Genomic DNA, 18,201 nt, shown 5'->3' with positions numbered 1-18,201 from the left:
AGAAATCCATAGACTGTATATAAAAGATGGATGCAGTCACCTATTCACTTCTCGACATTTTGAAGTTGATGAGAGTAAAGTGATCAGGTAGCTACATCACTAAAACACATACAGACAGACACAGTGTGAAGTAACAAGCTAAAGAAATGGCAGAATTTCACTCACTAAAACTGAAAAACTGCATCACAGAGAAGCTTATAATTTATCAGATAACTCAAATAAAAATGATCAAAAAGTCCCAACAGCACAACCATAGCAGACACCTAACAATACCACTGTCTATGTTGGCACACTTGTCAATCGAAGCAGTCAAGCCTTAATGTTTCCAAATGGATGAGAAGGGTTTGCATTTAAACTCGAGATACAATCTGATTTTACTTTGGTATGCACATACCAAAATATCACAGTGCTGCTGTTGAGATATCATCACTGCAGCTACACGTTGCTTCTATCAGGCTTTCTGAGTTAACAGGGATGGGTAACAAGAATAAGATAGCCTTTGAACTTCTGGAACTGATTTTATTTTCGCACTATATTCATGCTGCGCAGAACTGCATTAACACCCGATTGAGATCCCGGTTCTGTTTGTATGAACATGAATGTTCTATTAATAACAAGGTGTAAATGGGGTTTTTATCTTCTGCCATTACCAGGTCAAGACTTTTTCCTCATACAGAACCATTAGACGCTAGGTGAGAATGCTCTTTCAGAGAGTTACTGGCACGACTTTAGACTCTGCTCCTGTTTTTGAGGATGTCTAATCACTTAATTTTATGTTTTTCCAAAACCAGCTCCATCCAGTGCTATTGTCAGTCATCTATTCATCCCTCTATGCATTTTGTAAATGCTTATTTAACTCTGGGTCACACTGGCATTTGAGATTGTCCGAGCTGACAGTAGGCGAGAGGCAGTGTACAACCCAGACAAGCATGTTCTTTCACTGATACCAAAGAGGTTTTTATATATTTGGTATCTCATATTAGTTTCACACCACCACTACAATTTTTTTTAAATTACACTTTACTTTTATAGTGTTTTTGGATTACCTCTTAACTGCCTTAAAATCATATTAAAATGTAAATAATTTCAAAACACAACTGTTTTTGCATGGGTTCTCTCTGGGTACTCCAGCTTCCTCCCACAGTCCAAAGACATGTTATGCTAGGTTAACTGGTGATTCTAAATTGTTTGAAAGTGAGTGTGAATGGTTGTCTCTTTCTGCGTTAGCCCAGATAGGCGACCTGTCCAGGGTGGTCCCTGCCTCTTGCCTATGGTAGCGGGATGTCACATTTGATACTGTTCTAATAAAACATACCAATATGTGTGATGAAGCACTGGTATTAGTTTGGTTTCTGTCCATAAAAACAGGAAGGAGAGAGCAAAACAAATTCCAAATCTAAGTATTTCTAATATTTTTGTATTCATTTCATTAATAAATTACTTAATCTGAGCTATTTAACATTTAGGAATTGATAGTTTGGTCATTACAGTTGAGAACTGGCATGGATATGTTATCATTTAACTATGTGCATGGCTCTGAAAGTTAAAGTTGTCATTAACACTAACCGTTAGTCAACTCCACACTGAACCTCCGATAACTGCTGAGAAAACCTGCAGCATTCAATAATAAGCTGAGTGGAAAATCTGTGCTTCCAGAGCAGCTCAAGTATTCAGTCTTCTGGGGGATGTGAAATCAAATAGAACTCACCTCAATGCTGTCAACAGATCCATATCGGCTGCCTGGCCCTGAAGGACATGTCTGACCCCAAGCACAGACTGGGTAGATACCACAGTAATATCATAAATACATTTTAGCTACAGTCAACATCTGTGAAGCTTTTACTTTGTCATGAACAGGTAGAGGGTGGCTCAAAAACCAATACAGGTCAAGACTGCAGAGTCAACATTTCAGCTGAAAAGAAAAAGGCAAATATATTTGGAGAGTTTTTTCACTTAAAATCTCACCATGTGGTTTCATGAGATAACAGCTGTCTTGGGTTGTTGTATTTCATGAAGATTACTGAAGCCACACATTATCATGACCAACACAGCTCATTCCAGTACAAATATATAAGATTATCTGAATAAACAAAGGTGGCAAGAAACAGCTGAACACATCACCATCATACCATTTATGAAACTCGACGACTTTATGTTTTCATGCCCCTTTTTTTAAGTTCTGAACCATATTCAACAAAAGAGTTTCAAACCGACATCAGACTGAACCTCTAAACTGTTCTGACCGAAAATGTCAAGATGACATCTCACATAGGAATTTAACAAAGTAGCTCTGTGAGTGGATCTTTCACAGAGCTCATTTATACTCACACCTGACCTTTAGATATTCTGCCCTCAGAGGAGGATAACAAATATTTGATCATGGACTGAAAAATACACATTTTATGTTTGATGGACAGGAACGATATGTAGATTAGGAATAAATTAATGGGACAATGCCCCATTTCAAGGTGATCCTGCCTCTCATGTCATACTTTATTTTTAGTTAAAGTTTGCTTTATCTAAAAATCTCTAAATCTCTGCGTTCTTTATGTTGTGATCTAAATTTTAGACCACAACAGAAACAATGACTTTTGTAGTTTGTTGTATCACTGACACCTCTGGATATTTCCAAAAAGCATGCAGCTTGCTAGATTGTGCCAGTTGAAGTTTCCTTACGTCTGTGATTCTGTAAAACATTAATAAGCGATAGTCCATGGTCATAAAAGATGCATGAGAAGGCAAGAGCAATGCACAACATACACAGCAACAGTCACAATAGTATCATAATAGTATAGGGACTTATATTAGACCTTGGGGTAATACAGAAAAAACCCAATGACCAGATGGCCCTCGATGAACAAACACTTGGCGACAGTGGGAAAGAAAAACTCCCTTTTAACAGGAATAAGCCTCCAGCAGAACCAGTTTAAGGGAGAGGCAGCCATACACAGAGACCAGCAGGAGGTGTCTAATTAGACTAATGTTACTAACAGACAGTGATCAGTGCCACTGAACTAATTTGCCAGTACAAATAAAACAATAACTATAGCTACAGTGTAAAGCCAATGTGCAACTACCTTACAGCACAATGACTGACTGGATCTTAAAAGCATAACATTTTCTCTAAAAACACAATTCTTTTTCAGCATGTCATTATAGTCCCACTCACTCAGTTCTTGAAATAATCTAACAGTACTTGTTTGTGACTTTCTGTCTGTCTTCTAATTAAGAGCAAGGAAACTGCTAACACTGACAGATGCAATCAAACAGTGGGGCTATACTTGAATGCATTTGTCTTATTTAATATTGCCCTTTTATATAGAGATTCCTATGTCCATCTTTCCATCATCTTGGTCCTTGTGGACAACAAAGCCAAACCACAGAAGGGTCATTCTGCCTTCTGCATTCCTGATAATAAGCCATGAAATAAAAACAGTCAGCTCATGTTCCCTCTCTAATTTTTTTAAATTGTTGTCTGGGAGAAACAGACACATCGATTTGTTACCAGATGGACAAGTCTTTGAACTACCTGTAATAACAGATGGAGTGTGGGTGGCTGCTGAAAGGTGTGTTCGCACGGGGAATGGGAGTTCATCCACAGCTGGTGTAACCAGCCAGAACTGTAAAAATCCTCAGAAGCTAGCAATAAGCCAGTTGTCATACAAATATTTCATGTAGATAAGTTCACCAACATATCCAGCAAACACAACTCAAATGCCTTATGTTCAACCACCATTGAAATGAATGGAATCCAGGAGTGTTATCCAAAATCACTCTTTTAGTCATCAGCCAACCAATATTTCATAAAAATACTGAACAAAGATCAGCTAACCGATAAATCAAATGGTTAATAAATATATGGGACCTCTCTATTAAAACCAAAGGTCTTTTAGGGTCGTAGAAAATGTTCCTTTGTTCCCGAGACTAAATACATGAAACAGCTACTTGTAAATTTTAATTTAGATATATTGAGTTTGTCCTAAGAATCCTGTAAAACAACTATCCACCTGAGGCCAGCACACCTGGATATAAAGTATTTTGAAAGGGTGCAAGGCTGAGGGTAGAAGAGGAGGGGCGCTGTTTCATATTAAATGTGTTCTCCAGAAAGCATCCCCTGCAGCTATTGTTAAACTAGTGACTGAATACGAAACAGTAGAGGAGAGTGGAATCAAGCTGACAAATCCTCATACCATGCTAAACTTTAACATAACCTACATGTATGCTAGCACGCAACTTCCTGCCTAATAGCTGACAAGGTTAGTGACTTAAAGTTACAATTCCAGCTCATTTTTGCACTTTGGGCGTACAATAATGCAACAGATGAGCAGTCTACATGATAGGTCCTTCAGCTGGCAGAGAAATGGATTCACCTCAATGATAGATGGCCTCCATTCGCACACCTGATAAAATCCTACTGAAAAATGTTATCATCTCCTCTGAAGTGGATGGTGCCAGGGTAGATCAATTTAATGTCATCTCTTTGACTAAATTCCAGGACTGCTGTACATAATAGATTTTCCATAAAAACAGAAAAGAAGACGGAAAAGCATGAGGACATTTCTCAGTGAGTAATGTCTCAGACTCCTGAAATATGTCTTGCAAATCAAAAATGGCCACGTGGAAACTGCCTCCTTTGTTAAAATTGCCATCTTTTTAACATTAGGAATGTTTACAGCCTGTTACTAAACAGGGTTAAACCTCTATGGACAGCTTCCCCCCTTGAATGGTTCTATGGGTCAATTCTTTATAAGTCATCTTTTTGGATACTTGAGTTAAGGATATGACCAGTTACAACTGTAGCGAGTTTGTGTGTATAAGCCTCACGTTCACTCAGTGGAGAAATGATGTCGTTCGTGTCTTCTGATTTCTGTTTCTGTTTTGCTGAATGTAATTCTAGTATTTCATGAATTTCTTACTTTGCACTAGCAGGTATGTGTCTTTGTGTGCTGCACACGTTTCTTAACCAACCGGAAACGACTTTTTCAAGTAACTGCAAGTTACTAAAACTGCAAACTATAAGTAACTGTAAGTAAACTGTAAGTAACTGTAAGTTACTAAAAATGTGTGAGCTATTAAAATCCACAAAATTGGTGTAAATAAATTCACCACAATGCAGGAAAGTAGGTGCCTATTGTTTAATGGAGTGCAATCAGTGAGTAAATAGGTAGAAATTGGTGACATCAATCATAAAAGGTTCATTTCTTGGACATTTTTGGACAATTTTCCCCATCCTCCAACAAGCTGTGCAGATTCCATGCCTTTGGTTCCAGACTTTTCCCTTTCCTGTTCACGCAACCTGCACAATATATGATCATTACCATATTCAATGACCATTAAATGGCTGAAATTTTGAGCACTTCACTGAAATACTTTGAAAAGAAAAGTGCATATCTGTTTTGCAAGCAAGTTCTTTTGATTGTAGCACAGTGTGAGTAAAGACATTCACATCATAAAGAATACAACCCATAAAATATTAGAGCAGGTTCACAACAGTTCTCTGACAACAGTCACGTGGAAATCTGCTGACTGAGATGACAGTTATTGGGGCTAAAGTGCTGTCAAAGGCAGACAGGCGCTAACAGAAAGGACCGCTGAAAGCTAACGCGAACAACAGAGCTTTCTAAACCTTCAAAAGGAACTTTACAGGTGTTTTATGAGTGAAGGTTTGTTTGGTCTTAAACCAATTGCCATGATTAATGACGAATGCAAATAAAGCTGTCTCTTAACACTCTGGGCATCTTTACACTGGTACCTCATACATCAAACATTTCTTGGCAAAAACTCAGGAAAAAAAATCTAATTTGTACCGTTCTGTTCCAGTAAACATTATGTGCTCCTGCACTGCCATGAGATTATCGATAAGCATGACTCAACACAGAGCTCCCAGAGGGGTCCGATTTATTTCAAGGAAACAGTCACAGCTGATTTGAATCTTAATACGAATTCTTAAAAGAGTCTTTCGTGACAGTTCAACTGCATTCAAAGCACCATCTTTATGCTAATTGCTACTAAAAAAGTTGATGCAAAGGTGATGCAATGGACGATCAACCTCATAACTCTCATATCTGCTATCGTATGCATTATGCATTTCATACATTGGCGCTAGAAGAGCTGACTAGTAGTCATCCAGGATTAAATGAGAGTGTAATTCATTACGGTACTATGATAATGAATCACACACTCCAAGGAGTAACACATTACCGTTTTAAAAAGTAACAAGTAATGAGTAATGACACTGGAGCCTGAACAAGAACACAAAGAGGCTGAACAATCTGAAAATTCAACTGTTCAACCCCAGCAGTCGTACTGGAGCTTTTTATGGTATTACAGTATTTTAAAAATATGTTATTGTCTTATTATCTGTTATATATTACTAAAACTCATTTTAAAAACTGAATCTAAGGTCAGATCATTACCTTTCAGACAGCACTAAGTATACACTTTGCATAAATAATGCCATTTATTTCTTTTGTGTTTGCAGTAATTTTTCTTTAAATTTTTCACATGAACTTGGTTCAATCAGGATCAGCCCAACTAAACCCAAACAGAACAATCAAAGGCTGCTATCAATAAAATTCCTCATTACCATCACCAGGCCATGATATGATATTATATGCAAAATAATTTACATTTTTACTTCTGTCCAATCAGTTATCCTTTTAACAATGAGTCACGGGTCAGTGTTATTGAATCAGTTCTAAATATACGCAACAGCAATTCAGCTAACTTTGTTAATGATCACACCATAAGGTGGCCTCTTTATTAGGCAGAAACCTGCAGGGCTGAAAAACAAAGACAAACCGAATAGCCACACGACTCAATCCCCACAGCCTCCTGTGTCAAAATGACCATAAATAATCAGCTGTTACAAAAATAAACATAATCAACTACATACAACTGTGGATAAGTACAGATTTGGTAATCTACATCCATCAGAGGTGACTAAAATGAATAACCAGTCAGTGTGTACTTTTGCTAAAACAATGTAGCTCTCTGATACTACCAGTAGTGATATGTTCTGCTGCACGTGCTCCTGAAACCACTGACGGTGTCCAGAAAAGGACATTGGTTTCATACATAATTAGAAAACCTTCTGGGAAAACCTGATCTTATCAGGAGAGATGGCATCCATCATACTTTAGATGGAGCTAAAGTAGTTCTAGAAATGTGAACAAATGTATTAAACACCCCGAAACACGACTATCCAGAGTTGGGACCAGGAAGCAGAATTACAGTCTGATATGCCGCTCTTCAGTTCCTCTCCTCCTGTCTTCTCCCCAAAACTTCACTCCGGAGAGTGTGTGTGTGTGCTCACAGACCACCAAATCAAAAACCAATAACCAGCAAAGAACAATTTAAGTACATGAGTATAGTAACTCCACCAAAGGGGCTGCTCTAACATGAGCTAGCTAGCTGTAATTGATTAATATATAGGGAAATGAAGTTAGATGAAAGATGAAGAATTACTGCAGGGCTGAAAGAGACACAAACAGGGTGCTGAGCCAGGTCAGAGCAGTGTTTAATGGAACGTGTGAAAAAATGGACAGGTTGCTGGCGGTGTAGAGCAGCAGGGAAGCATAGCTGAACTGAACACAGAGTCACAGAGTGTGGAGAACTAATCCAAGAAAAGTAAAGTGAAAATCTGTAGCGGAGCTGCAGAATCGGATGGGTTTCAGGCTTGAGGAGAAGAGCTGATGAGGTGAAGGGCTGTGAACTGAGTCGCAGCAGTGAGAGAAAGGCTGCACGTGAAGCACAAATGAATTCATTAAAATGTGCTTCCTATGCTGTTGGAGCCAACTGTGCGATCAGTTTTAAAATGCAGGCAATAAGTTGTTCACAATGACACTCCTTTTTTAACACCTTTTCTATTTTTGTGCAACCGAATGTGATCCAAAATTAATTTGAACTTCGTAAAACTAGTAAAATCCCCCCAAAATTAATCTTAAATACTTGTTTGTATCAAATTCTATTTAAAATTACAAATTTTAGAAGAAACTTAAGTAATAACTTCGTCAAGAAACAGCTTATTTGTCGCTCAGTCTGGCCAGTGTTTTGGAATTCTGGTGCCTCTAATGTCAAAATCCTCACAGTTATAATAATAATAATAATAATAATAATAATAATAATCTTTAAAGACCCTCAAGGTCACCTTAAACTAGAAAAGCAAAATAAAAACATATGCACAAAAAGTAAACAAATAAAACCACAACTATAAAACTAATCTAGGTAACAATCCACTACGGCCAAGTAATAATGACGGCTGAGGTGATTTAAAAGTAGAAAGAGAATTTATAAACCAGAGATCTGGTAGAAGTGCATTCCACAGTCTTGGGGCAGAGCAACTACAGGCTCTGAGTCTCGTGGACTTATTATTATGCCAATAGAGCTTTCAGACTGCAGGCTTACTTGTGGTTCCTAGGAGGGAGAGCCTTTGGCTATCAGAGCCCTCTACTATGTTAACAGATACTGTCTGGTGCCAGTACAGGAGCCTCCAGGGTGAAAACCATTACAGTCTATTATCAAATTTTTCATATAGCTCGACATAAGCTTTGTGCTATATTCTGTTGTTCCAAGAGTTGAAAACAAGCCTTATTGTATTGTTACTTATGGTTACATAGAAACTCTGTTGCAGTTATTGTGTGAAAGCGTGTATAGCTAATAAGCATCTCTTTCAGCTCACGTCACAGCTGCAGAATAATGCATTGTAAATGGATATACTAACCATCTGACTAACCATCAACAACAAGACAAACTGGAATTGGACCACATTAAGGTTTAAAGTTTCATCATTTAATGCTGGCGATTTTATCTTATGTTAGATATTTTGAGCTGTGCACTGACATCTTCACCTTTCTGCACCACTTTCTATCTGAAAAATTGTAAAATATAATTGTATCTATAGTTACGATCAAAGAGGCTCCGTTCAGTTGTTCCCTTATTGATGAGGGTCCAGTCCATTTGATTTGGCACATTTGTGATGCTGGATGTCCTTGGTGACCCAACCCCAAAGGAATCTGCAACACCAAAACTTGTAACCAGCCTAACACACCTACCATAGTGCGAGAAGCAGCATACACAGGTTGCTAGTCTTTTGCGAGGCTAACACAGAGAGATGGTCTTGGAGAGAAAAACAGCTGATTGCACATTCATTCTAAACAGTGATTTTTTTTATAGATGCCAATTGATCTCACAGCTTATCTAGCAAGTTGGTGCCCCTTGAGTCTCCTGTAAAAGACCTTAGGTTTATCCACAATGCACATGTGCAAACAACCAAAATAAGCTACTGGGCTTCTTGACAACCTTAATGGGCCACAGACACTTTGGCGTGTATTAATCTAGTTTTAGACTTCACTTGTCAAGCACTGCTGCCGTGCTTACAGAACACCACAGATCCTGTTGTAGCTCCACAACAAGAGGAGTCATTGTAAAAAAAAAAAAAAAAAAAGCCCTGACGTGACACAGTTTGGTTACTGTTATTATCCACAAAAATATGTTTTAATTGGAAATTATATCTGGTTGACACCAACACAGACAATAAAGACCTTTCAAGGAGGAATAAAAAAGAAGGTTAATTAACTTTTCAATCTCATACAGTGATCAGACCCCACAGGGTAAGAGGAACATCATGGGAAAAGATTTGGTATATTAGAGGAAATAGTCTCTCAACTTTGATTGAATGCAGTCCTGGAGTTTGTGTTCACCAAGTTAGAGTTTATTTCTCCCCTTTGGGTCTGGCAATCTATCAATTTCTCATTACCATCTGCCTTCTAATGCCTGTCCTGATTGTGTGATAAATCACCACATTTTGCACTTCTGATGTGCAGGGTTGCAGGGTTTTTTTTATGTTTTTCTATTAACTCTTTTAAAAGTTTACCCACATCATAACAACAGAGGGTGTAACATACTGAGAATAAACATTAACAGAATCATATAAAGCAGAAGGTCTCTTCTACCTCCAAAACAGTCTCCATGAATATTTCACTGCAAAATGTGTTCTCTCCTTTTGAAACTTTATTTATTCTTCTCATCTTCTGCATTCAAATGGCAGCCTGTCAAGACCACCCTCGGGGTTCAAAATCCACACTGTTCTCTGTGTGAAATGTATTTCAGCTTTGGCTTTAAATCAAATAAATAAATATATATTTTTTAAAAGAACAGCTCATATTTCACAGCTCTCCCACAGCATCTGTGGCATATGTGCTTACTCATAAAGTCAAAACGATGTTGTATTCCGGACCAATTTTCATATGTCTTCTGGCAGGGAACAATTCTGACTCGCGATTTGCTGTGAAATCTGAGCTGCTGACCAGCGAGATGTTATTCCCTGCAGCGCTGCGCACACACATGTAAACACACTGAGTGATAAAGCCTCGAGTCAAACTTTGAAATAAACACCCTTTCAAAAGAACAGCTCTTGGGATGGGTGAAGGACGTCCAGGGGATTGTTCATTCTCCGGTCCCTTTGAGGGAACGCAATGTGACACAGAGCTGGCTGAATAAACCCTATTAAGTATAATGCTTTAAAGCATGTTATACAGCAGCTACTGCTCTATATGCTGCAGAGGACATGCTCATAAATGGTCTAGAAATCATATTTTTAAGGAAATATTAGATTAATTCCTTCATTATTATCATATTAAAACTTGGGTTGCAATTTGAACTCACAGAAATACCGAAATATAGCGATTAAGGAAGGACAAAATTTCAGCTGTAGGGACTCCAAAATTCATAATTAATAATTAGTTAATAATTAATTTTCTTATTACCTACTCGTGTGGTTATTTTTTGCCAGTTTCCCAGATCAAGGCTAAAGTAGTCAAATGTCTTTTCCATACTCAAACTGAGATGACATTAAAGCAAAAGCAACTAAGCAAATAATTCCCAACAGCTGATCGACTTAATACCCCTTACAGCCGGATTAGTTACAATCACTTTGTTCTGACCTGTAAAAAAACCCAAAAAACCAAATGATAGTAACGATCCACCCCTTAAGAAGGACGTCTTCAAATTCTTCTTGTGAACAAATGCAAAAGAAAAATGAGTGCGATGTGAACCGTCTACCGTCTGTTCATCGAAGTCTGATATACTTGATTCTTCTTGGCTTTTAAGTCTGCTCACGTACTTGCATCCAAAAACTATTAAAAACACATTACTGCGCAGATCCAAATGTGTATTAATTTACAGCTGAAACCCAGAATATTAACAGAATTCTCTCTGTTTGAAACAAGTTTGTTCACGTGGGCCTTATTTAGCCATTGTTACGAACTTCTAAGTGAAGGCCTGTAAATGGCCTGTATTTGTATAGTGCTTTACTAGTTCCTAAGGACCCCAAAGCGCTTTACACATTCAGTCATCCACCCATTCACACACACATTCACACACTGGTGATGGCAGCTACATTGTAGCCACAGCCGCCCTGGGGCGCACTGACAGAGGCGAGGCTGCCGGACACTGGCGCCACCGGGCCCTCTGACCACCACCAGTAGGCAACGGGTGAAGTATCTTGCCCAAGGACACAACGACCGAGACTGTCCGAGCCAGGGCTCAAACCGGCAACCTTCCGATTACAAGGCGAACTCCCAACTCTTGAGCCACGATCGCCCCAGTGATGAAACAGAAACTCACATTTGCACACGTGAGGTCTGTGTGCATTCATTTATCTGCTGATTTCTTGTAGTAATGACAGTTCCAGGCAGCTTCACAGACCCTAAGATGATGTCTTCAAATATCTTTTTTGTCCAGACCAGCCAAAGCCAGAAAAACTGCAGATTTTTTGTTGTTTTGTTTTGAAGAATTCTAAGTGATTAGCCAGTTTAGTCAGCTTTACGAGTCAGTTTATTTGAATGCAGGTTTATTTGAAAGGGATACTGCCCAAAGTGTCGCTGAATGTATCAGAAATCTGTGCGCGCAAAATATTTCCAATTTATAAAAGCTATTCAAATTTGACAGATCCTTGTAAACTAAGGACAGGCTGAAATCCTGACTTTCAGCAATAGAGAGGAAATGTGTTATTATTATTAACATATGCATATGCATTGCTCTGTCTGTTGATGTAAAAGATAAATGACAGTACATGCAACTGTGCAGCTAGTCTTGTGTATAATCACTGATTTCTCTGCTGTATATAATGTTTGAGCATGAGCTGTGTGCAAATGCAAAATACACTGGAATTCACTTAATGAATGTGGATTATTAAATACCCTTAAAACCTCAAATCCCTTTATCGACTTTCACTGCAATTCAAAAACGATGAGCCAAAACTGTATGTGTAGCCCTCCATTAAAGCATCCAAAAGTATCTTGAACACCTCAAAAGGTAAAATGACCCTGCCTAGAAACATTATATATTGTTCTTTATATCACTGATCCTTCTTAAAAACTTAGCAATGGACATGAAAACTGTAATGTCAAAAGAATCTTCTACACACTTCTGTTCCAGATCCCACAACACATCACATGTGACCTTGATAAGAGCTGGGTGACCTTGTGTCCTATGTAAACTTTAAACATTTAAGCGTAAACAGGGGAAAGCAGCCCTTCCACAGAGGATTAGCTCATAGGGAGTAAAGTTGAGAATAACAAGATCCCACTGTAGCAAAACACAAACAGACTCTGAAGCAGCTCTTACTTCACTGACTACCCGGAGTAACAGGGTGACCCATCTGTGTGGTGACAGACTAACATTATGCACTCCGTGTCTGTGTGTTTGTGTGTAGACGTCTGTCAGAGGGCCCACGAGGAACAGAGCTCTCCCATTGGTCCTCCAGTCAAGGCCAGGACTATATGCTGACTGTGGTCAGCACAAAAAGAACAGCTGACGTGGCCCAACTGTGGACAGAACACAGGGGACAGGACTCCCTGTCAGCTGTGTGTGTTTGTGCATAAAAGAAGTGATTTTGACCAAACTCTTATGTAATACAGTTTTACAAAATTTCGGGAGAATTCAGAGGCATATCTTCCCCACTTGGAAACTTAAAAAGCCATAATAGGATGGAAAATCCCAGGAGGTGAAACGAGCTGCCATCATCTGTGTCCCACCAAGAGCTATTTATAGTCCCATACAAGTGGTAAGCAAGTAAATATGATAATGATGTCATAGGTGAAAAAGGGCTTTATTGCATCACGCACTGCAAACAGCCAGGTTATTGCAGCAGAAGCAGCTTTTCTGAGCAGAACTACTTTTTGTGAAGGCAGCATTTTGAGCAGTAGCTGCAGCATAACTGTTGGTGTCTGAACTTGTGCAGGGATCATTAAACGAGCCATTAGACTGTAGAGCTGATCATTCACCACTGGAGATGCTGTAGTTTCACATTTACATTAAAAGCACATAGGAGGATGTAGGACGTGAAGGAAACCATGACAGTGCTGTAATCAGAGATTTTATCACATCGTATCTAATATCCCCTCAGGCAACGTTATCAATACTTTCACGGCAGCAAAAAAGCTCATCTCGAGGCTTCAAACCCAGCCTTCACTACCCAGTGAGTGAAGTCACGGTAACAACCAGAGATGGGCAGTAACGCGTTACTTGTAAAGCGTTACTGTAATCTGATTACTTTTTTCAAGTAACGAGTAAAGTAAGGGATTACTATTGCAAAAACGGTAATTAGATTACCGTTACTTTCCCGTAGGAACGCTGCGTTACTGCGTTACTAAAACCGTGATTTTTTGCAAGAATGTCTCATGACAGTGACGTAAGCGAGTGCGACGTTTGTGACAACAGCTGTGTGCAGATCAACAATGGATCATATATCGAGTGCGGGAGAGAGTATGAGCGTGCAGCGTTTAAAGCGTGGAAGTACTGACTTTGAGTTTGATTCCATAAAAAGTGACAAAAACATTAGTGTCTGTTGTGCGTGGGAAGAAAACTTCTTTTTACACCGAAAAAAACCCTAAACAAGCTCCGAGTGCGCAACGACGTAATGGGAAATTCACAGAGAAACTCGCGGATTCTTCCACTGACCGCTGCGCCACACCTGCACCAGAGCACACCTCTGCCTACCCCACTCCTGCTTTACAGGTGAAAATAGAGCAACAGGACCGCTAGTCTTTGATTTTATTTACTTTCTGCTGTGTTTTACTTGCATCTATTTGAAAGACTGAGTGTAAACACAAAAAATATTTTATTTTATGTGCTGGAATGTGCAGAAAATAGGTTTAAATGTTAAACTAATTTCTTCAAGTCAGAGAATGGTGCATATAATTAAATTTTTGCTTGATGCATAAAGTTAAAAGATTAAAACTGATAAAACAAGTTTAAAAAAAGACTTTTCCATTTGATTACATTTTGTATGATGGATTATGCAGAAAAAGTAGAATTGGGTTGACAGATCTATCGCTTTATCACCTATTCAGGTTGTAAATCGTGTTTTTAAAAAGTAACTAAGTAATTAATTACTTTTGAAAATAAGTCATCAGTAAAGTAACGGGATTACTTTTTTGGGGAAGTAATCAGTAATTAGTTACTGATTACTTTTTTCAAGTAACTTGACCAACACTGGTAACAACATTCATTTTTTATATTGTCTATGTGCAATATAAAAGTCCAAAAAGTCAGGACAATGTTTTTACAAAATTAGTCTAAATTTATACCCTTAAAAACATTTCAAAATGTTCCTAAGTCAGTCGGAACAGTTGCCGGATGGTAGAAGTTATTTCAAACTAACACCACAAATGCAAATTAACAGTGAGTAGATTTCCATAATTTGCAAGGAGCAGTCAAACCACCACTGAAAGAAAGGAGGAGAAATTATCCATAGAAACTATGACAAAGCCCATTTTAATGCACAGGTCTGATTTTCTCTTTGTGGTCAGCAGTCCGGCAGCTTGTACATTAAAGGCAAATGTAATGTAAAAATGATAAATGTAATCGATGCAGACAGCATCTGACAAAACTGCATTATTTTACAAAGCCAGTAGATATTTTGGCTGACAATCACAAAACATGTCAGAATATTGCAGCCTCAGCTGCTTCATTTTCAAATTGTTCTTAAAGTTTAGTGCTTAAACTTCAAAAGATAACTTCAAGGTGTTTCATTCACTGGACAGGCTTTAAACAGAGATCATACTCTCCATAAAGTATTATATTTTTAAATGCAGCTGTATTTAGTCAGTTCCCAGCAGCTTTGATAATAAAATAATTGCTGTAGTCATTTATCACTTTCTGCTATTCTCTGTTTTATGTTTTCACACTTTATAGTTCAAGCAATTCACCACAAAACAAATTTTCAGATGACTCCAGAAAGAAATCCTTTAATGCGGGGCTGTATGCTGTGTATCTTATATCTCCTGGAAGTCAAACGTCTCAGTCAAAGCTTCGTTCATAACAGTGAGCGGGTTTGTGACAGAAGGGATATTGAAAAAGCTAAGTCACTTGATGATAGCAAGTGTTTCAAGTAATGTGCAAGCAACTTGAAAGAATCACAAAATAAATCCAAATGGTCTTTTTCATTAAAAGTTTATGCAAAGAATGCCCATGAAGTGGTTACTGCCCAGTTGAAGGCTACCATCTTTTATTTCACAAGGTCTGAATGAACATGTTTGTGTAACTGTGTTGTATTCCATGTTACTTCAGTTTGGCGATGGTAGGAAGGAAAAAGTCCCTTTCAACAGGAAGGAACCTCCTTGGCTCCATATTTTCATTGTTGATCAAACACAGCTGCTTGCCTATGAATTGTGCTTATTGGTTCCAATTGCACTTGCACTACAATCACAATTTCAGTTTGTTTGCTGGAGGAGGAAAATAGTGGCACAGTCTACAGCGTGGTTATGGATATTGCTTTTAATTTTATTGCACAAAAGGATGAGAGTGCGATGGTGAAGTGCAAACTGCGTACAGAACAGAAACAAACGCATTATGCTGCTAACAAAACTTCAGCTCTTTGCAAGGGTCTGCACACGAAGCATGCTAAGGCTAAGCTAACCAAGAATCCAGATTGATGATGAAGCTGAGTGAGTGCTGACCCCAGCCCAGCAGCCTGAACTTCAACAGGTAGCAAACTGATGAGCAGTCAGTTTGCATCCTCTGTTTCCGCCTGTTCAACTGTCTATAGCACGATCTCTGTGGTGACCACTTTGAAGTCTGCATGTGCTGCTTATTATTTTTATTTTGTACTGTTGCTTTGTGCTCATAACTAAATACTAAAGAATTGAGAACCGATAAGAGAACTGATAAGGAACCTGCGTAGGGTAACTGCTCAAACTGTGAAATCAAACAAGGATGTATATGGCCCATGAAGTACATGAACAAGTAGACTGTAACATTGCTATATTGGTGATCAATGTCTCATGTTAACTTTGCATTTCATGTATTGATTGCATAGATTCATGGAAAATTAATCAACAGTACAACATTTCTGAAAGCGAGCAGCTTGAGCACTCTGCAGTAGTCCTGGATGGACCTGCTTTTTCAGACATTTCCTTTCCGTGTCCAATTTGAGATAAGTGTCTCAAAGTGTGTGAAATGATATAGATTTTTGAGTGAGAATTAATAAAAACTTTTTTTTATATGTCCATCATATTCAAACATAATGAAAAAGTACAAATAAGTAATCTCATCAGCAGAGAGCAGTGTCCTGAATGTGTAAAGCTGCTTGTTTTTGTCAATAACACAGTGCACAATAAATCCATGGGGAATCCTTGTTTAGATGCAATACCACAAGAGTATCACAGCCTGATTTTGTACTTCCATCTGCTAAGCAGTTAACCCAGCATGTTTAGGCAGCTTTGATTGAACATTTCTCTCCTGATAGTGGCACTCGGCTGCTCTCCAACACAACTACGTCTTTTCCAATTGTAAAAGCCCTTCACTTTGGTGAGGAGTCAAAGTCAAATTCAAGGTGTTTGCATACATTAATTCCTCATCTCACTGAGAGCTCCTGGCACAGGAAATGTATGACACACAGCATCTGACCACTCGCCTGGGGTTGAACTCTTAACTAAGCAAAGGACGCGTAAACTTGTTTCCTCACAACGCAACTACAGACGGGTCGCGCTTTTCTCTCCTGCGAAAATACAAAGAAAGTCACACCCACTGATTCAGACTTCGACCACCATGATCCGATACAGTTTGAGCTCCACACAATATCATTTTCATGGGGTTGCATATCTATTGAGCGGTGCGCCTGACGGGATCCATTACGCAATACGCGTGCACAGCTCGCACAGGCTTGTGTAAGCCTGAAATAATCCCTGACAGTGTGCACGTTACACGGACAATTAAAGAGCTGATCCGTGACAAAGTGGCGAAGAACTGGGAATTTGGTTTGGTTGTTGAGATGAAACAGACACACAACATATCTCTCCAGCCGCGGAGCGAATAACAAGATGAGGAAAATAAACTTTGACAGCCAAACCAAGCACCACCCAATGCCAGATAACTTACTTTTCCTGCATGACATTCTCTTTGATGGCTCCCAGGGCGGAGTGGTTGCCCTGTTGGAGCCTGCAGGTGGCCAGGTGCCGTTGGTGCTGATCTTTTAGACAGACGTTTTCCTTGCAAAGATCCGTCACCTGGAGCTCCAGCTCCTCAATCCGGACCCTCTGCTTCTCCAGCAGCCCCTGCTGGGTCTCGATGATCTTATTCAGCTCCTTCAGATACTCCGCCGCCTTGCTGGGGTTCTCTGCCGGGTTCTCCATCTCGTAAAAGCCCCGTTGCCCGTCCATGAAGGCGATATCCACAGAAAGCAAAAGAGCAGCCCTCTCCTTGTCTCTCTCTTTCACTCCTCTCTCTCTCTCTCCCTGTCGCTCTCTCTCTCACACGCGCGCACACACGCTCGCTAGTAGTAGGACCGCGCGCAGTCAGATCCACAGAGTCTCCTTCGCTCCAACATGGCGTGTTTATTGTGCAGTAGTGGCGGCTTTGTGGCGAAGTTGGCCGCGTTCGGTGCGCTGCTGTACGCCGCTACTCCCGCCGCGTCCACGAGCTCTGCACCGCAACACTCTCTAACCTCCAGCTTGCCGCTCCGCACACGGAAAACTCTTTAACCCCTTCACGGCCGGCGGCTAAGCGCTCCGCCTGCGCTCAGCTGTCTCGCTCACACTCTCTCTCACACAGTCACACACACCAAGTTTGGGTTTTGCACGTGGGTCTAATCAACAGGTAGAGCGTCGCTGCTCCTTCACACAGGTGCAAACCCACGTCACTGCATAACTGATGTTTATTCAGGTAAAAGCGGCAGCTTCTACATCAGTCCACCTCTGT

At 39.5% G+C, this 18,201-nt stretch overlaps 1 protein-coding gene across 5 annotated transcripts in view; it reads right to left on the bottom strand.

Annotated features, from left to right (window-relative positions):
- iqsec1b (IQ motif and Sec7 domain ArfGEF 1b) overlaps window positions 1–17,963 on the bottom strand; it is a 232,011-nt gene extending 214,048 nt beyond the window's left edge. For 3 of the 5 annotated variants that reach the window (XM_084927435.1, XM_084927436.1, XM_084927443.1), the window contains exon 1: window positions 17,383–17,962. In XM_084927435.1, the coding sequence (XP_084783561.1) occupies window positions 17,383–17,663 (281 nt within the window). In that variant the 5' untranslated portion in view covers window positions 17,664–17,962. Of the gene's footprint in view, window positions 1–17,382 lie in introns of all 5 variants that reach the window. The other 2 variants (XM_084927433.1, XM_084927434.1) reach the window with 1 other exon arrangement.
- Between the last annotated feature and the right edge of the window lie 238 nt (window positions 17,964–18,201).

This window comes from Perissodus microlepis, chromosome 5, assembly GCF_051167445.1.
Source record: "Perissodus microlepis isolate ML-2025 ecotype Zambia chromosome 5, ASM5116744v1, whole genome shotgun sequence".
Classification (NCBI taxonomy): domain Eukaryota; kingdom Metazoa; phylum Chordata; class Actinopteri; order Cichliformes; family Cichlidae; genus Perissodus; species Perissodus microlepis.
This window is presented reverse-complemented; position numbering and strand designations above follow the sequence as displayed.